This window comes from Carettochelys insculpta, chromosome 6 (assembly GCF_033958435.1).
Source record: "Carettochelys insculpta isolate YL-2023 chromosome 6, ASM3395843v1, whole genome shotgun sequence".
Lineage (NCBI taxonomy): Eukaryota > Metazoa > Chordata > Testudines > Carettochelyidae > Carettochelys > Carettochelys insculpta.
In genome coordinates this window covers 115057857-115085656 of record NC_134142.1, presented here as the reverse complement: position 1 = coordinate 115085656, position 27800 = coordinate 115057857, and the positions used below count along the sequence as shown (strand labels likewise).

The 27800-nt window shown below is 39.6% G+C and overlaps 1 protein-coding gene across 2 annotated transcripts; it reads left to right on the top strand.

Annotated features, from left to right (window-relative positions):
* Window positions 1-233: 233 nt before the first annotated feature.
* On the top strand, window positions 234-27800 carry CHKA (choline kinase alpha). 2 transcript variants are annotated; one of them, XM_074997915.1, is made up of 13 exons: window positions 504-574; window positions 5530-5565; window positions 7828-7939; window positions 15520-15573; window positions 20271-20384; window positions 20959-21092; window positions 21727-21831; window positions 22246-22304; window positions 23166-23253; window positions 25032-25140; window positions 25725-25831; window positions 26383-26464; window positions 27320-27800. In XM_074997915.1, the coding sequence occupies exons 3-13, from the start codon at window positions 7844-7846 to the stop codon at window positions 27377-27379; spliced, it is 1008 nt and encodes a 335-aa protein (XP_074854016.1). In that variant the 5' UTR covers window positions 504-574; window positions 5530-5565; window positions 7828-7843; the 3' UTR covers window positions 27380-27800. The 2 variants fall into 2 exon arrangements, with proteins under 2 accessions (XP_074854014.1, XP_074854016.1); XM_074997913.1 differs by lacking the exon at window positions 5530-5565 and having other exon boundaries at window positions 234-574.

The window sequence follows — 27800 nt, the reverse complement described above, 5'->3', positions numbered from 1 at the left end:
CCCCGGCTTCATTCGTTGGGCCAATCAGAAGGCGTCTTTCGCAAGAACCCGTACAACCCGTGCGGATCGAGAGCCAATCAGAGAGGGCGCGGGGGCCGGGAGGGAGGGAGGCGAAGGGGGTGTGAGTGAGGTGAGCGGCTCCGCGTGCCGAGTGGGTATAAGAACGGGAAGCAGGCGCGCGCCGCTTGCTGTCTGTCTGTAGGCGCCGAACTGAGCGCCTGCAGCACCCCCCCCCCCATCGATTTGCCTCTTCCGCTCGCATTATGAAGACCAAGTTCTGTAACGGCGAAACCCAGCCCTCCCCGCTGGGGCTGCTGCTGGGCTGCAGCCCCGGCGCCGGGGTGGTCCTGCCCGCCGCGGGGCAGCCGCCGTCGCCGCCTGCTCACCCTGAGGCCGACGGCAAGGAGCTGGCGGGCGTGCGGACGCCCCACCACCAGCCCCCGGCCCCTGTACCACCGCCTGAGGAAGAGCCCGATTCCCGCACCCGCCGCAAGGCGTATCTGTGGTGCAAGGAATTCCTGCCCGGGGCCTGGCGGGGGCTGCGGGAGGAGCAGCTGCGCATCAGCCCCATCAGGTCAGTACTTCCTGGGGGTGGGGCGCGGAGGCCCCCGGGCCTGATCGAGGGCTCTCGTGGAGGAGGGGCGGGGTGAGGCAGACGAGCTCGAGGACGAGGAGGGGCGCGGTGTGGTCTATGGGCCTTAGAGGGCGGAGAGCCACTGCGTTCCCCACACCCAGCTTGGCTGACGTGTACTACTGGAGAGCTCCTACCTGCATTCCCCTCCTGGCCTGGCCGCTGTAAGAGCGGGGGGAGAGGGGTGGGAAAGCAGGAAGGCTGAACGCACCAACTGCTGCAGTCTCTTTCCTCTCACCCGACCAAGAAGACTAAGTGCAAAGTTCATGCACCCAATCCATCTAGAGCCCCGAGGCGAGGGTGTGGGTCAGGGTGGCAGGGAAGACGCCTAAAGCCTATGTGGTTTAGGGTAATTGGCAGGTTCCACAGGGATCAGTTCTGGGTTCAGTTCTATTCAGTGTCTTAATCAGCGATTGAAATAACGGTATCTGAAGTACCCCTGACAACCTTAGCAGGTGGCATCAAGCTGGGAGGGTTTGCAAATGGGATAGGGTTGTGAGTCAAAATAATCTAGACAAACTGGAGAAATTCTCGAAGGTAAAAAGGGTAAAAATTCAATGTAAACTAATGCAGAGTAGTCCACTTAAGAGACAACAATCAATTTCACTCCTACAAAATGGGAAATGACCCTGTAGGAAAGAGTACTGCAGAAAGGCTCTAGAGGTAATAGTGGACCTCGAGCTAAATATGAACAGAGAGGTAGCTGTATTAGTCTGTACTCCAACAAAACAAAGCAGCTGAAATGTAGACTAACAAAAAGAGTGTGTGGTTAAATGAGTCATCAGTGTAATGCTTCCAAAAGAAAGCATACATCATCCTGTGATGCATTAGTAGGAGTGTTGTAAGTAGGATAGAAATAATTCTTCTGCTGTATTGTGCAGTTGCTAAGCTTCAGCTGGACTACTGTTATCCAGTGCAGCATTTCAGGAAAGATGTGGACAAATTGGAAGTCCAGCGAGGAGCAACAACATTGATTTAAAGTCTAGAAAACATGGCTTCTGAGGGGTGATTGAAATAATTGGGTTTTAGGCTGGGAAGGTGAAGACTGAAAGGGGATAGAACACCTTTCAACTACCTGAAAGGTTGTTACAAGGAGGAGGGAGAAAAATTACACTCCTTATCTTCTTATGATAGCACAAGAAGTAAAGGGCTTAAATTGTAGCAAGAGAGGTTTAGGTTGAACTTTAGAGAAAAACCTCTTGTTAGGATGGTTAAACACTGGAATAAATTGTTTAGTGAGGTTGTAGAGTCTCCCTTATTGGAGATTTCATAAGAACAGGTTAAACGAGGGTCAGGGATTGTCTATGTAGTGTTTCTGCTGGGAGTGCAGGGTAATGAATTTGATGACTTCTCAATGTTCCTTGTCATTTTTTGCTTCTGTGAACATATTGTAAGATCTTAATGTGCATGTACAACTTAATTCTCTTCATGAGTTACATGTATACCCGAGTGTCTCTGCCACTTTTAGTGGCTTTATAACATGTTCAATTTTCACATGTTTCTCTTATTCTTATGTGCAAGCTATACAGAGCACTAATTATTCAGGCTTAGTGGTGGAAATGACTAGACAGAGTTGATCAAACATATGAAATAAGAGTCCTTCTTAATTCGAGTAACACTAAACTGAGATGGTATCTGTTTTCTGTATATTTGTTTAAAATTTTGTATACAATATGATCTCCCAACTGGGTGTTCTATGTAATTATTTAAACATCAAAGGATTACAATAATGTGCTGCTTTTTTAAAAAACAAAAAAATTCCCCAAGGTCACAGATTCCCTGACCATGGGTGATGAAACTACCACCATCCAAGTACGAAAACCCTTTGAGAACCAAAGAAGAGACACTTGGGATGCCTTCCTGTAGGGTAACCCCAAGCTCTTAATCCTCCATTTAGGAGACAGCTTGAAAACAAACTGCAGTCTCTTAATAGTTGACCTTTCAGTCACAGGCCCCTACACATAGAGCCTCCTGCCTTCTAGGACACAGGAATCAGCTCATAGTCTTAAAAAGGTGATTTTTTTAGCAAAACAAAAAAAACATACTTGGTAAATGTACCTAGTTCCTAAGTGTTACAGAGCAACTGAAAGAGGCAGGTTAAAGACCAGAGAATTGTTTCCCTGTGGTTGTTTAAAAGTGATGGTGTAAGGAGGGTGTGGGGTGTTACTTTTTTAAATTTTGTTTGGTTCGGGGGATTTCTCAGACTGATTTTATGTATCTGACTAAACACCCTCTTTACTTGCATATCTTTTCCATGATTCAGTCCTTTCTAGGTATGGATTTCACTGAAAAATTCCATACCTGGTTCCTGGCTCATTTTATCTTTGATTCTGTCCTCTGGTCACAGAAAAAGACATCCAAGCCAATTATGGCATCCAATTCGAATTTAACTGTCTCTTCCCATTGGCTGACTTGGGTGCTTGCCAAAACTTCCTGGAGATTTTCAGGGACCCGCTGCCTTTGGGTTTAACCCATTGCTGGTAATTTAATCAACTGAATAACTGGGGCATCCAAAAGAGGGTAGTAGTCCTCACATCCATTGCAGGCTGTGACCGAAAAATAAAATAAAACAACTTTAAATTGTTGCTCTGAAACTGTTGGATTTTTGCTGGTAGTAGTAGAACCTCTTTGACTCAGTTTTTTCCCCTTTAAGGTGACAGACCTTGATACAGTGAGTCTTGGATTAAGAAAATTGGGTACTTATTAATAGCCATTTGTGGAAAACCCCTACTGGTTTAGATGTGTATCCTGATGTTGTGAATTGATAGCAGAGTGAAAGACACTACTATGGCCAGTTGCAAAGCTGTTCAGAATAATGTGAAAATGACAATCATGCTGATTTTGCTCTGCTTTGGAAAACTGTGCAGAGACATTGGTAATTCATAAGGCCTTTAAACCTTATGAGTTACCCTTGTTCAACTTTGGTATTGGCCTTAAACTAGTGGTAGAAATTGCAAAGAAGGTGTTCCATCTGTGGCTATTAATCGGCAGAGGAAGTGGTGTATGCTAAGCTTTAGTGGAGGGATGAGGAACCTCTTTTCGGGTCAGGGGCCACTGACTTGTGTGGCCCTGACTGATTGGTCTACATGTGAGAAGCAAAAAAAAAAAAAAAAAAAACCCAAACCAAACTCACTGATGTGGGTGAGCCAGGGCTATGGAGTCTGGGTGAGGAGCGGCTAGAAACAGGAGGTTGAGTGACAGATGGTTCAGGAGCAAGCTAGGGATGGGCCATCAGGGCTGGCATAGGATGCAGGAGTGGGTTGAGGATGGGTGATTAGGTGACAGAGCAGTGAGAGTCTGGGTAGGGGGCATGTAAGAGAGGGCTGGAGTGTGGGGTCTGGATGCAAGGAAGACTGTAGGAGAGTTAGGGGTGGGGTCTAGGAGGGAGAGTGTAGGAGCAGAGTGGGGAGTCATGGTGGGAGAAGGGGCGCACGCATGGGCGAGGGCTGTGGGGCCTGGGCAATGAGGGTGCAGCTTACCTAGACAGCAGACCTGAATGCATGTGGCTCTGCACCCCCTCCGTCTGCCCCGTTTGCCTGATCCAGCCTGCAAGGCTCAGGGCTCTGTGCCACCCCCCCCCCCCCCCCCCCCACAAACCCTACCACAGGCTGGATGCTATAGAGGTGAGCCCTGAGCCTCAGGGTCCATATCTAGACAAGCTGGACTGTGGGCCACTGGTCTCTCACCCCCATCCCTGCTTTAGTGAGTAGAGTAGTAGCATGTGATAGTGCTGTCAGGCATTTCTCTGAGTCATGAGTCATAAGAACAGCTATACTGGGTCAAACCAAAGGTCCATCTAGCCCAGCATCCTGTCTGCTGACAGTAGCCAATGCCAGGTGCCCCAGAGGAGGTGAACCAAAGACAATGATCAAGCAATTTGTCTCCTGCCATCCATCTCCCGCCTTCGACAAAAGGCTAGGCACCATGCCTTACCCCTTGCTCATAGCCATCAATGGACCTAACCTCCAAACATTTATCAAGCTCTTTTTTAAACTCTGTTAGAATCCTGGCCTTCTCAGCATCAAATCACTGTGTACCACAGAGGAAGATTTATTGAATCTTGTTGCCTTTTCCGTGTACTGCTTATTTTGTAGTTAGTTTAGTATTGTATGCAGTAGCTGTAAATACAGCTTCGGGTGCTTTGTACCATGAGGAAAGCTTTTCTTGATTTCCTGTGTGATGTGCTTTGGTCTTTCAAAGATGAAGTGCATGGAACTATTGCCCTGGCAATATATAGTCAAGATGAGTTCAACCTAAACAAGCTAAACGGAGTAGCTCAAGGATTCCTGAATCTCAGTACAGTACAAGTACTGCATAAGATTAATACACCTCAGAATCAGTCCTTCATGTAGTAATTGACAGTCATCCTGGTTTTGTGTTTTAGGATTACCTTGAAAAGAAGTCCTATCCTAATACCAATATACAGAGACTATCTTGTTCTCATGGGCTTTAGAAGGGAAATAAACTTAACAATTTGAAATTTCTATGTTAAATGCTAGTTGGAAGTGTCAGTAACCCTAGTTGTATAACAGTGGCTCTGTGTGGTCTATTTTTTCCTCTGTATTCAGTCTCCTTCATTACTTTCCCCCTGCTTACCTGCATCGTCTTCCTTTCTCTGCATCCCTACCATGTTTCCTTGAGTATCCCTTTCCCACAGATGGTTGTGGTTCCATTGGATTTGTGTGGTTTCCTCCTTGTAGTCAGCAGCCCCAGTGGAAGCATACATTATGGCTGCTTCTCAGAGCTTGCTCCTTTTTTTGTAAAAGGCATTCTTACATCATCACGAAGGGCATAAATGTCTATAGAAACAGCTGAAAATGAGAAGCTAGTACCATGTGAGTAGGCAGCACTCTGCAGATAAGTTCAGGAAATTCTGATCTATATAGCTTTTTTTGTAGGTCTCTGACGTTCAGACTGCAAGGATCCCATTGAAGGTAAACCTGAACAATGGAATATGACAGGGTCTGTCATGTTGTTGTTTTTGCAGACTTCTGAGCTTTTGGGCGTCTGAAAGATCTGCACATTTTTGTAAAGCAGTGAGATAATGGCATGGCACAAGAAAAGTATTGATATAACTTAATTTGTATAATACAATGCAAATAAAGTGACTTAGTGAAGTATTAAAGTTTTTAATCTACTACTTTATCCAGGTCACTTTTTGGGAAGATCAGCCTATGTTAGTACAGTTCCTGTGTGGTGTAAACCATTATACTCCCATCTTATTATGCTATTTTTCTCTGTGGTGAAGGGAAATTCCAGGTAATGTTGGTAAGAAATAACAATGGAGGCGTGATGCAGCAAAGCAATATAATGCATACAACATGGGGTGAATGAACAGGCTTTTTCCCCTAAAAAGTGAAATAGAATTAGGAACCTTTTAAATATTACCTTTTAAATAATGTTCCTCTAAAATCTGTGGGAGGCAAAATGAAAGCTATAGTAATGTATATTGCATGCTAAATTAGATTGTCATTTTTAGCCATAATTTTGATATCACTAAGTAGTTGTGTCAGTATCCTGCAGAATGCAGGATTTCCTAAATGCCGTACCCAGCTAAAATCCCAGTTATGATTTAGCAGTTTTACAGAATGCCTATATAAGCTATTCTTTCTAAAGAGTCCTCTCTTGGCGTCTGACAGATGCCAACTATTTTCCTCTTGGAACTATAACAATCAGCAAATTATCACTCTGTCACCAACCACAAGGAATGAAAATAACCCTAGGGAGCATCCATCATTTTTAGCTGTCCCATTCACGAAGTTATGAACCAATTCTAATTTTCAGTTTTCATTCTGTTCTACACACCTAGCTTTGGCAACCTCCTCATTCCATTTTTTATCTTGGCCTATAAAGAGGGTGTTAAACAGATTCTCTGCTTGCAGAGGAAAATATCCTTCCAGGTGTCTTCCATTTCATTTCCCTTCCATAAAACTGTTGTATGTGGCATTTTCTCTTCCAACATTATTGATTAGTCTTTAAATGCAAACATTAATATTTAAAGATGCCATAAGAAAATATTTATTACTGGGTCCTATTATTATAGGACCTAACAATACTGCAGCCATATTTACAGACTTTGTAAATCTAGCCTGGTTACAAAATGAGCTGACCTGCCATCACACTAATTTGTTTTCCATGGATAGTTAAATACATTCCTTTGAGCATGCTGCACTAGAAGTTTTTGTTCAAGTAAAATTTTTAATTACTAAAAGTGGTACAAGCTGAGAACATTTCATTTGAGAGGTTTCTTTCTGTGTATTTTATTCATATAATGCAAAGCATATAGTAGGGGTATTTATTGCACAATCTTTTGTGACAGGTGTTAATCCCATTGGAGTACAGCTCCTCACATGAATATTCAGCTAGGTAAACTGAGCACTAGTACAAATTAAATTTCAATATATTTTATATATACAAATTTCTGCATATTAAACTACCATACAAAATGCTTATTTTTAACTATAAACAGAGCCAAAATCATGCCATTTCTTTGGAGTTCTAATTAATTCCACTAATTGATGGTGTGATGTTAAATATAAAAGGGGGAGAGAGCATAGTAATGCAGTCAAGTTTTCAAAAGCAAATGAAAATGCCTGCCCAACTTTGGAGTTCAGAGCTACGTTTGTCTCTTGTAATAAACTAACTGAACTTTTTATTTGACTAATCTTTTTGGAGAATTAGTACTTATTAAGAGAAGAATACAGTATGGAACCAGCATAATTTTAGCTACTGTGGGAGAAGTTCATTAAAACATGTCAGTTCTGACCTGCACCCTTTCTATTGGCTCCTGAACTTTTCCCAATAGTTGTTCAGTTAAATAATAAAATAGCCTTTGAAAATGTGGAGAAACCTTCATTTCTCAGGCTAGATTCCAATGCAGCTCTTCAACAGAAATAATCTGACTGTGCTAAGTCAAAGTATAGATTTCTTCTTTAAATATGAATAGTAAGAAATGTGCTATACATCTTATGGGAAGCTATTTTATCAGCAGTCTTAAAAAATTTCTCACTTGTGTTTCAGTGATGTGCTGAAGAGTTTGAATTTGGTCTGCTAGATCAGGTCACTCATTCTAGATCTGACAGTACAAAAACTGGGAATATGTACATTAAACAGGACTTTTTTCTTCACTAATTTGAGGCATGTAAATGGTTTCTTGTATTTAATAGACTTTATGTACATCATCTTTCTTTTACTAGAGGTGGCCTCAGCAACATGCTGTTCCAGTGTTCATTACCTGACAATGTGGAAACAGTTGCAGATGAGCCACGAAAAGTTCTCCTCCGTTTATATGGTGCAATCCTACAGATGGTGAGTATATAAAACATTTTGGGACTGCGATAGTTTCTGTAGTATGTACTGGAAGAATTATTTCAAGAAATGTAAACTATAAGTATCACAAGGCAAGCGTCTTCTACTCTTACTGTTGGGGAATGTTTATTGTGCATGAGAATAGACCTCTAGTTTGTCAGCTTCTGTTATTTGTCATTTCCTAGAACTTGTACTCCTTTCTATGCAGAAATCCTGGCTCATGAACAGCTGAAGGTCATGTGCTGTAGGTTTGCTCCATAATGTTTATTTCTGGTATTAAGAGTTGGAGTTTGATATTCTGAAACATGGTATAAAATCTGTTGCTGTGTATATAGGAATTTCTTTGGCATCATTCATAAACTTTCAAAGGACTAAATAATTTGTAAATCCTTTCAATCTTAGCTTCACTTTCGCATACCCCTTCTTAGGTTCAAGTTGAAGTTTTGTGAAACTTAATCTGAATAGTTGGAGTATTCTGTAGAGATCTATGCTTAGTATGTGTCTGATTACTGTAAAACATTGATATACAGTCATTTTTAATATAAACTTTGGGCACAACCATCCTGCAACTTTCTCATTCCAAAACCTGTATTCCAGAATGAGTGCTAAACTACTATGGTAGTTATAACTTAAGAACATGGAGGTCTTTATCAAATATTCTTTGTGTTGCTCTGACTGCCAGTAATGCTCTCACTACCAAGATTAAACTCCCTTTTTTGTAAATATTGCCACCTAATTCGATCAATCTTTAAAAGAGAATTAACAGGTGAACTTTCAAATGGAATATACAAAATGCTTTGTAAAGGTGACCTGCTGTAAAATTAACTACAACTGTGTATAACTATGGAAAGGTTTTTTCAATCTTATCTACCTTGCTTTACACTTAACACAGTAATACTGAGTTTTTCCCATATGATAGAAATTTGCTTTTGCTGACCATTACTTGGTGGCAATTTCCTTGGATTTGCAATCATTTTCTTGGACTAATCTGAAGGTATTACACTAGTTCATTATTCTTAACTTTAAATGAATTGATCAGAATGTGATGATAGCATACAATTAAATCTGAAGGTGTCACTTAACTATTCACAGAATGCATCTTATATATATATATCATAAAAAATGAGATTCAGGTCCTGACTTTGGCTGGTGAAAGTGGGGGCCAGCATCCTTTTTAAAGGGATTATTCTTAACCTGGCCCATTGTATCCAAGTCTTGAGTCAACAGCGATAAGTTTATCCACGGGCCTGAAACCAACCTGACACAGCTAGATGTAAATTAAGAATTCATTCTTAACTAAATATATTTATCAAATTAAGCAATTCTTTAATAACTCTTTTGTTTTAGCTAAACCTTCTGAAAGAGAACTAGTAACTTTTCAAATAAATTTTATCAATAGTAAATTTACAAAAGTTAGAGACTGATACCAGTATAATTCAGGAAGTGATTTTCAGATTAATTTTAGTCACAAAAAATGTCAGTAGTCCTAAGTAGGAGAAAAGATCACAAAATTTCCATATTTCAGTCATGGAAGGGCAGAACTTCAATCTTTTTAATAACTGCTGCTTCCCTCAGGGTTTTTCTTGGCTTACGTCTTTCCTGCCCTGTTTGTAGAGGAATCAGAACATGATTTTGGGCTTTAGAATCTAAGCACTAATTTGACTAAGTTGGTTAAAAAATCATGTGAAAACTGAGCATTCCTTTTTTTTCTTTTTTTTTCCCCCACATCATTTTGAGATGTCTAACTTCCTTTATTTCCATAGTGGCAGTGAAGTGACTGCTCTTGTTGGTGCAGTGCACTAAGGGTTAAGTAAGCAGAGAAAGTCCCAAGGTAAAACTTTCAGATTGCATTGAGGTTCACAATTTCTGTCAGCAAACATTTGTCTCTTCCAGACCTACATCTTAAACACAAATTATAACATAAGCAAACTGCTTTTTTATTTTTTATTTGGGGGTATTTTGAAAGCTTCATTTAGGATTCTGGTGGCATAACAAGTTTAAGCAGCTGTATAAAGATAAGACCTAAACAAAATTCTTCCCTTTTTTAGTGATTTTTAAAAAAACAGCACTTGCTCAATTTAAAAAAAAAAAAAAAGTTGAGTTTTGTCAGCCTTGGGGCTTAACCTTAAAATTATGTAAGACCCAGTAACAGTTCCTACCAAATAAATCACCACTTGTAAATTTTAACTCATTTTGCCACCTCTGCAATAGCAGTTTTGCATACTTTTCAGTTAATATTTCTGTTGAAACTGGTGGTGCAGAATGCAAGCTATGCTAGTTCCCCTCCTTCAGTGAAGACTGTACTTTAAAAAAAAAAAAAAAAAATCATGACTAGAAAAGTATGAGACACTGGCTTTTTAAATGGCACAGCAACTTCCATTGCAAGCCACCTTTAGGGGGGAACAATTTGTTGCTAGTAGAAAATGACCCCAGTTTTTCCTTATGAATTTTGGAAGACACAAATGTCAGTACATATAACTCATCAAATATAACACATGCCAGTTGGTTGAAGCTGCCACACAAGGATAGCTTTGTCGTTCTTCTTCATAATAGTTTGTGTTTAAGCAGTTTTCTGTATGCATGAATGGGGGGGGAGGGGGAGGAGTTGAACTGGCTTGGCCACTATGAATGGTCTCATTGGCATGGGTGTTTATACACATCAAGAACTTCTCTTGAGTATGTCCTCGAGCAGATTTTTTTTTAAGAGGGCAAGTATTTGTGCTTGTAAAAGGTAAAAATACTAACCACATGAAAATTTGAAGTGTTGGAGGCACAATGCAGATATGTCACATACATTCAAAGTAAACTGTCTTCTGCTGCTTCTCTCATTTTTTTTTGTCCTCAGAGTAAAATTGTTAGAGGATTTAATTTAAAAACCTCTCAGTGCAACAAAGTGGCAATTGAACTGTTGTCTATATTGGTGTATAAATCACTGACCTGAAAGATTTGCCAATGTGCATTTAATGTTTTGGACTTGGAGGCTTGATTTCATATGTAGAACATTCTAATATTGTGTGCTGTTCTTCTGTTCTAAATTCAGAAGAACTCAATCTCCTTCCTAAAACTCCCATGTTACAACAGTTGGGACCATAACTTCAATTTATTTTTTTTTTTTCCTCTAGAGTTCACCTACCAAAAATCACTTGGTGACTGATTCAGATTGCCACATTTTCTGTCAAAAGAAGTATGAACTCAGCATTACTGGGGCTTTATTGCTTTATAACATTCATAACAAATTCCTGTACGTAAACAAAAAATAAGACCTGATCACTCTGATGTTCTATTTGGTCTCTAACCATTCATTTAAGCAAACACCGAACAAGTTAAAATGGTTGCCACGCTTCTGTGGAAGACTGTTCCATACCTGCCTTGCTGCCTTGCTTTTATTTAGTTACAAAAAAATAAAACTATTGTGTAACTGTAATTAGACACTTTCTGTGATTGTTGCTGTTCTTAATGTCTGTTTTGTAGCATGGAATAACTACAAATCCCTGGCACTGATAGATAGCTTGAATGAAGCCAAGCAACTCTTACAGGGGATATATTTGTGTTGGGTGGAGTTAAGGGTGTTCGGAGGGTAATGTACCACTTTAGTTGTATGTGCATGTGTTCTCTGCTGCAGGCTTGCCCATGCGATCGTGCCTAGAGCACTCTGGTTTCCAGGTGACAGACACGATTCACGGTATAGTATGAGATCTCTGAAGTTGGAGCATTCTCTACAGCTTTCTTTTTTGTTTTTGTTGTTTTGTTTTGTTTTTTTAGTTCTGAGGTTTTGATATGTTTAGAAAATAGTAAAACTTAAGCAGTACAGCTGTTCTTTATGCTATCTAAACATGTAAAGAGTGACTACAGATACCAAATATTGCAAGAATATTCCCCATTGCTTTCCTCTGCTCCCTCATTAGAGAATGGTAACTTTGTCTGAAGTCAAGAGGATTAGAGATGTCTAAAAATAAGACCATTCCTAGTGCAGGTCCTTAAACAAAAACAACCTCCAGAAAAGCCTACTAACTTGCTAAGACTTATATGAAGCTACTCTGGTCTCATTTCATCCAGACTTGCTTAAGTACAAAGGTACACAACATAAACTATAATTCTTTTCAGTTGAAACTCCATGTCTGAAGGAAAATAGCTGGGCATCCGTCTTTGTAGATAGTTCGCATGCCTCTTTTGACCATCAGTCTTCGGAGACCCAGAGGGACTCCAAGTTTTTACATGTACTGTGCACTCTGTTCTTTGGTCATAAACTGTTCTGAGCAGATTTCAGGGCTTGAAAACATTATCATTCTGTGACTCAGTATGCATTTAACTCTTTTGGCCATTTGAAATCAAGAGTCGCTAGCCATAGAGAAAACCCACAAAGTTGCAGCTTCCACTTGTAGAAATTAGCTTGCAAACAAGGAGCCAGAGACGACTGCTAAAGCATAGTGAGTTTTTTACACTGAGTCATGGGCTTGTGCTGACAAACTCAGTTCTTTCAAAGGCTCACGGTTTTGTGTCCCTCTTCCAAATAGCCAGCTTGTCCAGTAAATCGTGTGATAGCTAGATAAAAGCGTAGTACTCCTTGTCAAACTGGCACATGTATTCAGAATAGCTGTCAACCAGTTATGTCCTTAGTACTTAAATTGAGTCAGGGTGCTGAGGGCCTGACTTGCTAACTTCTTGAAATTGCTTTTTGATGGCTGTTAACAAACATAAAGATGGTAAAGAAGCCTTCAGTAAAGGTCAATAGCATAGGGTTAGAATGGGGAAAAATTAAAGATCAGTTCTTCAAGATCATGGGTCTGTTAGGTGCATAATCATCTTTGGCTACTAGCTATTAAGACTTACAGCAACTTTTCTATCCCCCACCCCTGCCCCTCATCTTAGTATTATGTAGTTGTTCTCCCTGGCACAACTTTTAATTTATTAGGTTTAATTTTAATCTGCTTTTGAAGAAAATTTGTTTCTGCAATGACAAGAAAACTAGTATATAGTCCTTCTTTAAGGAATGGTGAACTGCTGCTATCTTAAAATGGATTTTAGGACTTGTGTGTATATTTTGCAAAATATTCTCCTACAGAAATCTTGGGAGCCAATCCCAATTCTCTGCCTCAAATAGTTCATCGCTTCTAAAAATCTCACTTGCTCTTAAGGCAGGCATAAAATCAACAGTGTTGACTCCTGTAAAACCTAGAGTTGCTCTTCCTGAGATTCTGATAACTGCTCACTTCACAAAATATGTGAAAACTGCATTCTTGTTGTCTGGTTGGTCTAGAGTAGGTGAATTATATGCAGTCTCTGGTCTCTGACTGGCTATGTGCCTCAAAACAATATTCTTACAGGCAACTTCCTGATTTTTTTCTTCTCAACTAAAGTGAGATTTCCCTCCCCCTCCACTTCTAATATGTAAGCCTTAAACTTTTTTCTTACTAAAAGCGAAGTCCCAAAAATATTGAGTAGTTAGTGATCCTCCTTGACAAGCTATAAGAGGGGCTTTATCTAATTTTGCACCATGATTATATAATGGCCTGAGAATATTACTCCAGCTGTAACCTTCTATTCATAATTACAAACCATTGATTTTGTAACTTTCCACATTTCATCATCTTCTCTCTCGCTTGGACACTTCTAACACTTTGGGCTGATGGAACAGAAGAGAAGGAATACTGCAGAAGTCTTAGTTTCTAATGAATCTGTAGTACACATTCTGCATTACTTCTCCTAAAGATTTGTACAGTAGATGTCATTTAAGATTCTCATGCACCAATCAGAAGAATAGTCATACAAGAGTATTGAGCAGTCTTTTTACTGGTTTGAACCAAATAAATTGAAAATGATACCTATTTGGGACTTGGAAAAAGTCATCTAATCCACTTAACTTCTGATAAACTGAACCATTCTAGGAGCATCATGAAGCAGGAAAGACTCCTGGATGGTGAGTAATACACTTTGGCTGTTATTTCAAGAATAGTCAGTAAGATTCAATAGTGGTTTTGACATAGGAGACACTTCTTAGAGGGGTCTTTTTTGTACAAGGTTTAACACTATTGCTTAATTACACATCTGGCTCAGTGAGTGTTTAAGACTAATTTCATGGAAAGGAATATACGCTAGTTTAGCCTTCATAATGTCAGCTAGGAACATGCTATCTTAGTGAAGCAGGAAGTACGTTCGGAAAGATTCTTGTTTTATATCAACTGCATCCTTGTTGTAATGTTCCAAATAAATACTGTAGCTGTATAGTTCGTGTAAAACCTTAATTTGCTGTATGGTGCTTAGGGAAGATGTGATGCTTCACTTGTATTTTGTTCAGGCCACACTTGCGCTGTTATGGATATGTTGTTAGAGCTTTGGAACCGAAAGGTGTTCTCATGGTTCGATTAATCAAATGTTTCTATTCAGAACATGAGATGGAGGCTTCCTTTATGGGCCTTCACATTTGAGTGGTTTAAATACCCAAACAGCAATTTTGTGGCAAAATTGCAAAATCAATAGCAGCCACAAAAATGCTGAATAGAACTAGACAAATACTTGACTTATAGCCTTGCCTTCAAACCCTTCAAGAGACTGTTTTTATTCCCATGTACATTGTAAATGTGCAACTATATTAAAAGCATGTGCCACTGAGGACTGAGCTGCTGAGGGCTTGACTTGCTAACTTCTTGAAATTGCTTCTTGATGGCTGTTAACAAAGGTAATGCATTGTGCATGGATTTGGTTAATGGTTTGCTTGCATTCAGTTTAATATAAGCATCTTATTTTGGTCCTCAACATATATGCACAAAGTGTTTGAAAATTTAAATTCTAGATTTACAAAAATCTATAGTGCATGTAATAAATAGGGTGTACATCTAGTAGAGGTTAGTAATTAAACTAAATACATATGAATGTTCTTGAAAGCTAAGAGGTGTTCTGATTATCTAGGTACAGTAAAGCAGGTACACAACAAGCTTTCTATGGTAACTTTACCAGGACAGATCTACACTTGAAAAAGCTGTCTTGTTGCAGCTATATCTATACTACTGCATTGCTTCAGTGAAGATGCTATAACTGTGTCAATGTGAGAAGCATGTCCAGTGCCATAGCACTGTTTATCGTGGGGCTTAGGTCAGTATAATTGTCACACAGGAATGTGGATTTTTCAGTCCTGAGCAATGTAGTTATACCAGCGTAAGTGTGTAGTGTACACCTAGCCTAAATGTCTTCTCTGTTAACTTACATGCAGGAGGGATGTTTTCCAATGTAGAACATACAATTTATATAAGAACTTAATATTTTTAATGTTGGTGTCCTTGTGAACTGTCAATAACTAATCAAATTTCTGCTTGAAATATTGGAAAATAATTATCTTCCAGTATATTATGGAAGTGGCTTGATCTCAATGGCACATCCTTTGAAAACTTTGAAGTCAACTATTTGTATGCAGTGAGATAAGAGTGGTGTGGTCAGATGTTGGAGACTAGTATTCTAGATATTCTTGATTTTTAAGTCAGTGGAAAGCTAAATAGTTAACTATAGCTGGGTTTTTACTCCCTCTGTTCTGCTGGTTGTGGTTTATGCTGGCTTCATCATCTCACAATTTAATTTTTCTCATTCAGAGGTCCTGTAATAAAGGAGGATCTGGACAGGCTCAGAAGGAAAATGACTTACAGGTAAGTAATACCCCTGGTTAGTTTTGCATTCTGTAGAGATGACTTTGTGATCCTCACTGTAGACAGTCTAATAGCCTCTTTCCATATGGATATGCATGAGCACTGCTGTTCTTGCAGTTGGCTTTTTCTTTGAGAAACTGCCCTGCAAAAATGGAAGTAGTCCAGTTATTTACTGCCTTTTGTGCTCTTCTCTTCTGCATCCTTCCAGCATGTGTGTGGTTAGTTTGGTTTAGTTAAAATGACAAAAGGACTCAGTTTTCCACCTGCATACCAAAAATGTGACTTCTTTCAAGAACACTGACATTCTCTATTTTCTTATTTTCCAAAATGTGTATGGGTTAATTCTCCATAATATGAAAAATGGAATTTATTCTTGAGTAAAAGATACCATTGGTGCAGGATTTTCATTCCTAGTTTACTCCTTGATACTAGACTGGTAGTACTTCCCTGGCAGTTGTCCTGAGTGAGGCGCAGTAGAACTTGAACCAGCTGTTGTGCAGTCCATTGTGCAACAGTCTTCTGCTTTCCTCTGTCACTTTCTTCAGTTAGTGAAGAAAGGAAACTTGTAAACTCTGCTCTAATGCAAAAATACCACCACCTTGTTTCGTACCTCCTGCCTTCGAATGATTCCATTTGAAACTATACATTCTTAGATATTTTGCTTCCAGTGCATCTTCTGGTGGCTTGGTTATCTTTTTGCATTTAGACAACTGTTTTAGTAGCTCCACGTGAAAGACCAGGGCAGAAAAGTGTCAACAGCTCTAAATCACTCGCTCTGCCTGCATGTAGCACTTAGAGGATTTTGGAATTTCTTCCTTCTGTATTTGTGTGGTCTGAGAACATGTCTGTTCCTGGTTTTGATATGACTGTGGATTTAAACTTCTGCTGTGAAGCCCATAGTACTGGCTTCAGGACATTCCTCTTGCCTTCAGTACGTTCATGAGTTCATCTCAAGGTGGACATGGTAGGTTAAAGCAAGCATGTTCTGCTGGCTCCAGGTAACATGTCAGAAGCATGAGGCTATTTCTGGGAGAGTTTCCAGGGCAGAAAGATCAGCACTAATAAAATATTCAGGGTTCTTACATGGTTATCTGTCCATTAACAAAACACCTATTGACAGGTGTGTGTAGTTCTGGGTAGAACTTGACAAATATTCTATAATATAAAATAAACATGTTAGGTTCAGGCAGATGCCAGAACATTCTCACTTAATTGTTGCTCTCGTTAGCTAAGACTGAATTGCTGATCGCGAAAGACTGTCAGTGTTGCATCTTTAGGTGAGCATACTTGCTGTCAGTGACAACTTCAAAACCACTAAAGCTTTGGCTCTGCATGGTTGAAAGGTGTCTGTGATTTATGCCTTCAGTTCCTTGCTTAGCTTTGTAACCTTGAAATGTCAATTTTAATTAGACAGTTTCCAGGCTAAAAATTAACAGGTCATTTTATATGGCCTAAAATACAATACAGAATTTTTTTTTCAAAGGCATTATGGTAAATCATTAACCTAGTAATATGTTAGTTTCTAAAGTACCACTTAATCAGATTTCTGATAAACTTGCCTTTTATGTTAAACTGCAGATTAATCCTAGGGAAAAAGAATTCAGTGTTGATAAACAGTGTGACTTTGTAAAACAAATTAAGGTGCTGCAGGCTTGCTTGAAGATGAACAGTTTTATTTGTTAAGTAATGAGATTTTGTGGGTAAACCCCACTTCTTTGGATTCTTACCCACAAAAGCTCATTACCTAATAAATAAAAATGTTCGTCCTGAAGGTAGTACACTCTCTCTCCAAAGACTTCCCAAAGCTAGATTTCAGTGTTGATGCTATTTGTCTGAGAGCATGTTGAGGGGCTATCCTACTATTAAGGTTGGGAGTAAGTTTACACTGGAAAATCTGTCAGTTCCTGCTATTTCTGCAGGCACTTCATGTGCTGGGGAAGGGGCTTCAAGAGCAAAGGATTTGGCAGAGAAGGAATCAGGAGCATCTGGTTTTTTGGGACATCCTGAAGGCTGCAGGAGGAGAGGGCCTTAAGAGGCTTTAAATGCCCACACAGTTCCTACAAGCCTTAGATATATTGGAGGTGCATCCTATCCCTAGATGTTTGACTGTCAGATGCACTGGTGTCTGCCATTATATTGGTTCATGTTCTCATGGCTCTCATCTGGCTTTGAGAGCTAGGGACTGAGTCAGTACAGCTGTATCACAAGCTATAGAACAAGTACAGTGAGGCCAAGGGTAGCATTGTCAAAACTTTAGTTTCTCAAAGAGAACAAGACCTGAACCAGGAGCCAAACAAAGCCAAAAGATAACTGATGGAGGCAGGAGCAAGGCATGAGGTAGGCTCCAGAGCGTATTTGCAAGTGTTTGAACAGGAACAAAAAAGGTATTTTGCACCCTGTTTGAAACATTTTTTTTCAACCTGTCTAATGCCAAAAGGATATAAAGAGCACAGTGTGAAAATTCTCATTTCTTTACGTTGTATAAGCTTTTCTGAGCAGAGTCTGTCTTCCTGTGTTTGTACAACTCCATCAGTATCCTCAGGGGTAACAAGTGAGAGGAACTGAGGCTAGGGAAAGGAAGGGGCTGAGGAAGGGCTTGGACAACCTGCCCTTGCTCACCATTACTTTCCCCCTACCCAAAGCAACCCAGGAGACTAGCAGGGCCAGGGGTCCAACGCTGGCAGCAGGGTGCTCCCTGTTCTTCTCCTGCTTGCCCAGCTCGCTCTACTTCCCCTTGTGAGCGCAGGGACCCCATCCCAGCACAACATGACTGGGACAGCAGAATGAGCTAGAGGTGCATTGCTCCACCACCACCACGCTCTTGCAGTGGGGGGACCACTTCTGGGAGTGCCAGGCCCCCCATTAGTCTTCTCAACAGGTGGCCATTTGCCCCTCCTGCAGATGACATCAGAGCACGCATGCACGCACGAACCTGTTGTCTCTGAGTGTTCTCACTAGATTTTTTTTGGTATCTACTGAAGTCCAGATAACCTCCTCTTACCACATAGGGTCTGCCCCGTTGTATAATCTTGCTCGTGATGACATCTCCACTTCTGGGATGACCTTGTGTAGTGCAATGTACAAAAATGTCATGTAGATGTCAGCTGTGATCAAAGTCCTTTCCATTTGTATAAAAATATTGTTGACTGTGTTCATGGTGTGCTGCTACTGTGGCATTTCAAAGGAGAGGCTGCTTTTGTAAAAGATAGTTTTTTGTTGGTTTTTTTGTTGGTTTTTTTTTCCAAATTATGGTACAGTAAAAAACTTTATCCAGCATCCCCAAGGAACTATGGATGCCAAATAATAATGTGCTGGTTATCTGAGCTGGGGACAGCAGCAGCTGGACAGCCAGCCCTACTCTCTGCCCCTTCCCTCCCACCAGGCAGGAGGTAGCTGACAGTGCTCTGCTCCTGCAGTTAGCTGTCCTGGCTTGGTCAGCCAGGCAAAACCGGTTAATGGAATGTGCCAGTTATGAGTGCCGGATAACCAGGCTTTTACTGTACTTGCATATCTTCTCTGTAGATTTGATAGTTTGTTTATTATATCTTAGAGGTGGAGCCTCAGGTGTAATATAAATCTGTTTGTATTAGGCTTTTATAATACATTGGGTGGGGAAGGGGTTCTCCCATATTTTCTCTTAATAAATTGTATTCCTGAACATAAATAAGTCACTTGCTAGTAATGACTGATCAGAAACTTGTAAAAATAAAGGGAAAAACAGATCTAAAGTATACTAATTAAATATATACTGAGTATTCCACTTTGGGTCATAAATTTTCTCAAACTAAAATTTTCACCACTATCTGTCTGTGGATATATGGACTCTGTGCACTCAGACTTTAAATGCTGAGCCCCATAGTTAAGTGCTGGTTCTATTATGACCTTTATTTTGCATGAGATTAATTTCAAGTGAGAGACCTTAATGTCAATACATCTCCTGTGAGTACTGCAGGGGAGTCACCTGAATGGAATACAAATCTGCAACCACTCAAACTTACCTGTATTGTAATTGTTCTTTGAGATACAGCAGATGTGTATTCCATGACCTGCCATCCTTACCCTTTTTTCTTGGAGTCTGCAGCCTGGGATTTTAGTGAGCAGGAACAGAGGGAGGTGCTGCCTTTGTATGGCTTTGGGGTGGAGCTTTGTCTAGGGAGCAGTCATTGAGCTTTTTGTCATTTTTCTGGCTTCAGTGCAGTATGTGTGCTCATATTTGAATGGAATACACATTTCCAGCCACATCTCGAAGAGTTACAATGTATATAATGTATTTTTTCAATTATATTGTTCCTTAAATATTAACCATATGTGCAGTGATTATTGAAAGCTTAAAACTTACCATTAGTCAGCCTTCGTATGCTATACTCGGATAAATTAAAGTGGTATCCACAGTGTAGTGAGTTCAAGCCTGACGGGAGTTGCTTGTAAAGAATCATGAGCATTTTGCCAAAGGCCCTAGGCACCCATGGGTCTCTTCCATAATTTCATTGTCTAAAGTTTTCTCTGGAAGCTGTTATGCTGCATAGATTTCACATGAAAACTTCCATTGAGCAATCTTTATTTGTCCTTTAAAAGTCCTAAATCAGCTGGAAAATCAATGTATTTAACAACAATTCTAAACAACCGTTCACTTTGGGAGCTTTGCTCTTACGCATACTAAACTTAATCCTTTAACTTTTTACCTTAATTTTATGCAGGCTGCAGAAGCCATGGTTCTGGAGAGTGTTATGTTTGCCATTCTTGCAGAGCGAAATCTTGGCCCAAAGCTGTATGGAATCTTTCCACAAGGCCGATTAGAGGAATTCATTCCAGTAAGTCACATTTATGAGTAATCAACAGGCTAGTAGCTGTAGGATATTGTAATTGAACATGATTGGGCTGTTTGAATTGTATACAAAAGCAGAGATGTAGGAATAAAATATTTGGCACTTGTTAGCTTTAATTTGTTGCTGTAACTAGACTTCTTGACTTTAATTATAATCTCTCTGGGGGGTGGGGAGGGGGAAGATTTCTTTCTAAAAATTTCTTTAGCTGTAAATCATAAACTAACTTGATTAACAGAATGGCTGCTCTAAACAAAAGAGGCACAAAAAGGATTTGTTTTTGTTCTCTTCAGTGATGCACTCAGTGTACCTCTTGTACTCTTGCCCAAGGGTATAAGACTTTGGGTGTCGGGATTTGCCCCTATGATTTTACAGGACAGAAGGTCAGTCTACTAAATGAATACTTAAGTCAAGCTAACTTAAACTTCGTCCCAAACAATGCTTCATGCTCATGAAACAATTTTCCTGTACTCTGATTCTGTTATTTCAAAGCTACAGAGAGGTAATATTCATGTTTCTCTGTCCTTATCAGCTCTTTCAAATGTACTTTATTTTGTTACAGAGCAGGAAGTTGGACACTGAAGAATTAGGCTTACCTGGTATGTCTTCAGAAATAGCAGAGAAAATGGCCAGGTTTCATGGTATGAAAATGCCATTTAATAAAGAACCTAAATGGCTTTTTGGGACAATGGAAAAGTAAGTCATCTCGCTTTTATTATAAATGTTATAAAACGAGTGAAAAAAGAGCAGTCAGTGATTACTTTCATAAGTAGAAGTCTTGCTGTTCTAGGGGGTCTCTTCTGTAAACTGCCAGGTGTTTTGTAGAGATGAAGGTTTGCTGTTTAAGGCCTGGTCTACATCAGGGACCAAATCAATCCCAGATGTGCAATTCTAGCGATGCCATCAGCATTGCTAGAATCATGTATCAGGATTGACTTTGATCCCTGGTGTTGATCAGGACTCTTCAGGCTTGTGCTGATGTCCTTTACTCCACACGATGGAGTACCAGGGTCGATGGCCAAGCCCAGAGATCGATTTTTGGGGGCCATGTCTTTGTAGACATGGCAAACCTGAACTCAGAGGATTGATTGTGGCACATCAAATGCACAGTAAGTATAGGCATACCCTAAGCAGTTTTATCTTAGTGAGATAGTCATAAAGACTTTTTCTCAGAAGTTTCCATTTGGCATGGTTTTGATTTTGAATTAATGTTACAGTGGACAAAAAGCTAAAAGTTCCCAACTGTAATATAAATGACATTGTGGCTTTGGAATATTAATTGTTAAACATGGTATACTGTGTCACAATTAACTTTTTATTTTTGGGGTAGATATCTAACCCAGGTATTGAGGATTAAATTTACAAGAGAATCCCGGATTAGAAAATTGAACAAAATCCTCAGTTACAATCTGCCCCAGGAAATGAAAAGCCTAAGGTAAGATTTTATATTTGCCAATGTTTTACATTAACTTCTGAATTACCACTGACCCTAGAGAAGTATGTGAATATGTAATGCTAATGTATTCTCTGAATTCAGTAAACATTTACAGGGCAAATTAATATCGTAGCTACCACCTCAACAATTGTCCCTTGTTTGTACGTGCTTTCAAACAGGTATAATGGTGCATTTTTAGTAATGGTTTGCTGAGTTGCTTATACTAGAGCCCTACTTCTGAGTGTCCTGATTTCTGTGCACTTAAATTCTTATCCTATGTGCCACATTAAAATTTGTTTCCCAAGAATATTATAAAACCTAGAGTTAATGCAACAAAAAAAAACAAACAGGTTTTTGCATTTAACCAGATGTAGAAAATTGTTTTAGCTCTTTACTGGTCCTTTTGCTTTTCAGATCTATGCTTGAAGCTACTTCCTCACCAGTTGTCTTTTGCCACAATGACTGCCAGGAAGGTAGGATGGCAATACTATGGCAATTTCTAGTAATGCTATTTTGGGGGGCTGGGGGGTGTAAATACATAGTTGGACCTCCCTCGACCTGACTGGTCCGGAATGAAGTTGTTTGCTGGACTGGGGAAGATCCAATGCTGGCGCCTTTGCTGGCAGCCTGTGGGCTCATCCAGGAGCCCTCCAGCCTCCCTACCACCAGATCAACTTCCCAGCAACTGGCACCAACTCCCTTCTCAGGTGCTGAGACTCACTGCCAGCCCCAGCTGCCAAGCTCTCTGCCACCAGGCTCCCAGAGCTCTCTGGTTGAGCCCCATCAGTAGTCTGGTGTTCAGATATAAGCAGCATAGCACAGTGCAGGAGCATAAGTGTCTTGCATGTTATCAAAAGAGAAGGTACTGAAACAAGGATTTTAAAGCCACAAAAATTAAAGGGTTGGAGGAAGACTCTTCAAATGGATGCTGAGCAATGAAAATGTCTCTTGGGACACTTAAATTCAAATTCCGTGTCCTAAAACATAAGCTGTGTGGAAAAATTGTGCATTAGCAAGCAGACTGAATCAATTTCTGCTGTTACTCATATAATTGTTTTTTTTACAAACAAAATATACTTAATCCTGTGAGATCTGAAACCTTGGATTATGATGGGTTGAGTTGGGGATGAGGCAGGGGCAGGGATTTGAGAATCTTGTTACACATCATAGGTATACACCTTCACATATTACTTTCCTCTTTTGTCCAAAGGAATGCCAGGATTCTTGAGCAAAAACAGTTCCTCAAACTGTTTATTTTGGAGGGATCGTCCGAATTATCACACTTCCAGTGAATCTAACTAACTACATGTTTGTATTTTCTCAAAACTCTTCAGGTAACATCTTACTCTTGGAAGGCAGAGAGGATTCTGAAAACCAAAAGCTAATGCTTATTGACTTTGAATACAGTAGCTATAATTACAGGTAAAGTGTTCTAAACATACAAGACTTTCGTGTTTGGCAGGGCTGCAACTTCAAATAAACTACGGTAAAAGGGAATACAAAGATTTCCTAAATCTAGTCTCCTTCCTCCAAGTTGTTTCTATGCATTGCATTCTGTGTCTTGCCTTGGATTCACCAAAGCTGCAAGTGCCAAATGTTTTGAAGATAGTCCAGACTGGCAGTGTTGCGGGTGCTTGTGTCATTGCATCTGAAATCTTATTTATCTGCAGAAGTCTAAAAAGCCAGACTGCTGTAATTAACTTAACACAGAAATTGGCTTGTGTTAATGTGCCTCTTAGACATGACCTGTTTTTCCCCCTGTGAATGAAATAGAAGCTCTTATTTAGAAAATACAAGAGATCTGCTAATCAGAATGATGTGATCCTTAGTGTAACATCTAAGTAATGTCTGAAGTGTTTACTACATACCTGAAATATTGTGCTAAAAGATGACTTGTGAACGCAAGCCATCCCTTTATCTTAATTACTTCCACTGCCCTGGCTTTTTACCCAAATGGTTTCCTAGCTGTTTGCTGATTTCAGAAGAAATCAATTGTTGCAGCAACCTTGTTCTCACTCAGGAAGATGATTCATTTTGCTACTCTGTTCTAAAGCAACTTCAGACAACTCTCACCTTTGGCTGCCTACTGTATTTAAGAAAAATGTGTTAACGGTGTTCTGACTGTATCAAAGTGCAGCACAAGCTTCCACCTCTGTACGTGAATATCTGTGGAATTAACTCATTTGGCAATTTCTGTTAACAAGGGCTCTTGCTACCTGATGAGACCAAGTCCACATATTGTTGTACTTTTTCACAATCTTTTTGTCTTAACTTCTTTTCCTCCTGTCATATATACAAAGATTGTCTATGGAGAGGTTGCATGACTATTCAAATACTCTTTTATTCAGTATATTTTTGATTGTCTTTGTAATACCATGTATATCAGGCCTAGCCAAGTTGAAAATTATGCTCTAAAAGTACTAGTCCATTAAACCTTATTGCAACAGAAACTTAACTGAATTCATAATGCCAGTGGTGTATTATCCACATACATAGAGGTAGGGTTTTTATTAATAAATTACTGGTACAGTAGAGCCTCAAGATGCATATTCAGTTGCGCAAATCTCTGGTTAATGTGACTGTGGTGCTGGTCGGTTTCCCTGCTGCTGTTAGTGGTGGCAGTCAACAGCCTGACTCTCTGCCGGCACCACTGAGGATCAGCTGCCTCCCCTGACAGGATCTGTGAAACCACTCCTATCAGGGGCAGCAGCCTGACTCTTGGATGCTGCCACTGACAGGAGCTGGGCTGCTGCATTAGTCAGTTTCCTGGCTTCCCCCAGTTATGCGAAATTTGACTATGTGGGGTTGCACAAGAACACAATCTTTGTATAAATCAGGGGTGTACTGTAATCTAAATTACTGCCTCCACTCCCAAAAGATAAAAAACCTGGCAAATAGTTCTTCAATACATTTGACCTTTGGTACTTCTGAGTTAAGGTCACAGATTCTAGTCTTGCTGATGTAATCCACACTGGTTTTAATGGGGGCTTTTTTTAAGACAGAAGGCTTGTTCATCTTGCGTAATTGGCTATTTGCATTTTCATCAGTACACTTGTTTTTATGCCAATTCAGATCTCCATTCTGATCATGCTTTATAAGATTAAACCAACACAGTCTTGAAATTTTAAACTAAAGCAAATATGTAAATATTCTGGACATTAGTTGAACTCTGCCCTAACTACTGAACTATTTATTTTCAGGGGATTTGATGTTGCAAATCACTTTTGTGAATGGATGTATGACTACACTTATGAAAAATACCCATTCTTCAAAGCTAATTTTTTGAGGTATCCCACAAGGATGCAACAGGTAAGTGCATGAAAGTCAAGTTATATTCAAATGTCTGTTCAAAAGCTGCAAATCTGATCTGTTCTTCCTCATTCCTGGTTTTTATTCTTACTATACATTCTGTCCACCAGAATTCCTCTTATTGTGTCTCTGTATGGAGTAGTCATGCCTCTATAAATGCATTGTGGTGGTGATGATGATGATGAATAATGCTTTAAAAATAGAGACCAGATTTAAATAAAACTTCCATTGCTTTTGGTAGCTTTTCCAGGTAGAGCTCTGTCTATAAATGTAAGAGCACAGTAAAAGTTTATCCTGGTGTTACACTGATTTCAGTAACTATGCGTTGAGGCAAAAAGCAAAATGGTTAGCTAGAATATCAAAAAGGTTTCTGTAGAACTAATGAGATACTTTTTTAATATACTGGATTCCTAATTTGTTGTTGACTGGCATTGTTTTGGTACTCAGATTTTGAAATGATCTACTCATTGTGAACTTTGGAGAAAACTGAACTTCTTAAGGTTGTCAAATTTAGTATGCAAATACTAACCATTCTTGAGCCTAGAACTTGTCTGATGTGTTCTCATGATCACTGTTGTCTTTAGCTTCATTTTATCTCCAGTTACCTGGCTGCATTCCATAATGGATTTGAAAACCTCAGTAATGAAGACAAGTCCAAAATGGAAGAAGATATGTTGATGGAAGTCAATAGGTAACTATTTATATTTGCTGCAGTCAAAGCGCATTTGTTAGCATTCTCCATACAGTCCAGCTGCTTAACACTTGCCCTTGGTGTATTTTTTGTGAATCCCATTTCTCACATCACTGAGACTTCTAGTCAGTATTTGACTTAAATAGCTCTTGATGGTAAATGAGTCTTTGTTCCATGTCAGAACTGTTAGGGTACAATGCAGATAGTGAGCTATAGAAGTTACTGATGGCATTGTAGAAAAAAACTAGAGTATGCTAGGAAACCTACCATAAGACAGTTTTTTTCCCACCTTTCTGGGGTTAGGGCATCAGTAGCCCTCTGACTAATCTTGACTGCTTGGGGTGAGAAGAAATTCTGTTGTAGGAGGTTTGGGGGGAGGGACGGGGTGCACTCATCTAAAATTTGTACTGTATTATATTATGGTAATCTAAAGGACAACAAGTTATAATAAAATTGCTGTTGATTTTGATTCTCAAGTGGCTAGATAATACAATGAATGTGGGATATGAGCGGAGTCTCTTTCAGCAAGCATTTTGTTTTGTAACTTGCAGGTTTGCCCTTGCATCTCACTTCTTCTGGGGCTTATGGTCTATTATACAAGCAAAGATTTCATCCATTGAGTTTGGCTACATGGTATGTTTTTGAAAGATCAAAATCTTGGCCTTTTGACCTCATTAAAAATAAATCTTAATGTACAGCAAGAGTGATGAATAATCTTAGTTATTACTGCTTTCTTAAAACAAACTTAGCTGCCTCCCACACAGGTTTGGTTTTCTTCAGAATAGAATTGTCCATCCTCCTGTACTGTTATGCCTAAGTCAAGTGATACTACAGGTGGCAAGATAACTAACTTCTGTTAATGCTCCATCCAGTATTGAACAAATGTGGAATTATTTGTCACCTTCCAATGAGGTGATTCTTTCATGCTCCCAGACATTTTCTCCTGTAGTTAAAAGTTGCAGCATCTACCCTCACAGTACCTGATTTAACGCATGAACAATAGAATTTAGGTTTAATACTAGTTTGTTTTGGAGGAAACAGATCTTTCCATGGCTTCCTACTCAAACTTCTCTAGTAAGGCTTCCTCTCCTGGGTTTAAGAATGGTAGATATCTTACTGTTCAGTTACTTTGCGGGGAGAACTTGCTGATGAAAAGTTTAGCATGCCTGAACAGTGCAATAGTGTCCAGTAACAAAACCTGATTTACAGCTAACAAACTTACACAGATATGAAACTAGTAGACAGTACAGAAATGCTATTCAACCTGAAAATAGACTTCAGTGTGACTCTTAAATAACTTGTTAAAGGGTCTCTTCTTTTGCCCCCACATACTTTTGGGAGGTGATGCCAGAATGCTAATACAGAAATATTTTATATCTGTATTCATATTGTATAGTCTCAAACTGTGGGCACAAATCCATGTACATCATAACTGCACACAGCTGAACAGTTTTTACCAGATAATTGATTTACATAATTTTATTTTAGGACTATGCGCTGTCAAGATTTGATGCATACTTTGACCAGAAGAGAGAACTCAAAGTGTGAATGTTGGAAGAATGGACAATCTGTTACTGTTCTGTACAAAGAAAGCAGCTGGATAGAACTTCCACTGTGCTTAGGCTACTGTATCTGTAATGAAGGCTTCTGTGGATTCCAGTTTTTTGGAATGCAGCTATACAATTGTGAAGACTGTACAAAAAGATCACTCAGTTAATTTTGTTTACAGTTCCATAAAACTTTGGAATGCATTTGGGAGACAAAAGTATAATACAACTGTGCAATATCTTGAAATCCTTTTAATCTGAAGGGTATTTTACGTTATGGGGAAGCTGGCAGTTTGTGGAATACCCACATACATTTAGAGCAAACAGTGTTACAGTTAGTACATTCTTGTTTTTAGGGGTTTTATTGACATAATGGTGAATGTTATGTGACCAAACACTTACAGATGGTAATGCATTGTAGA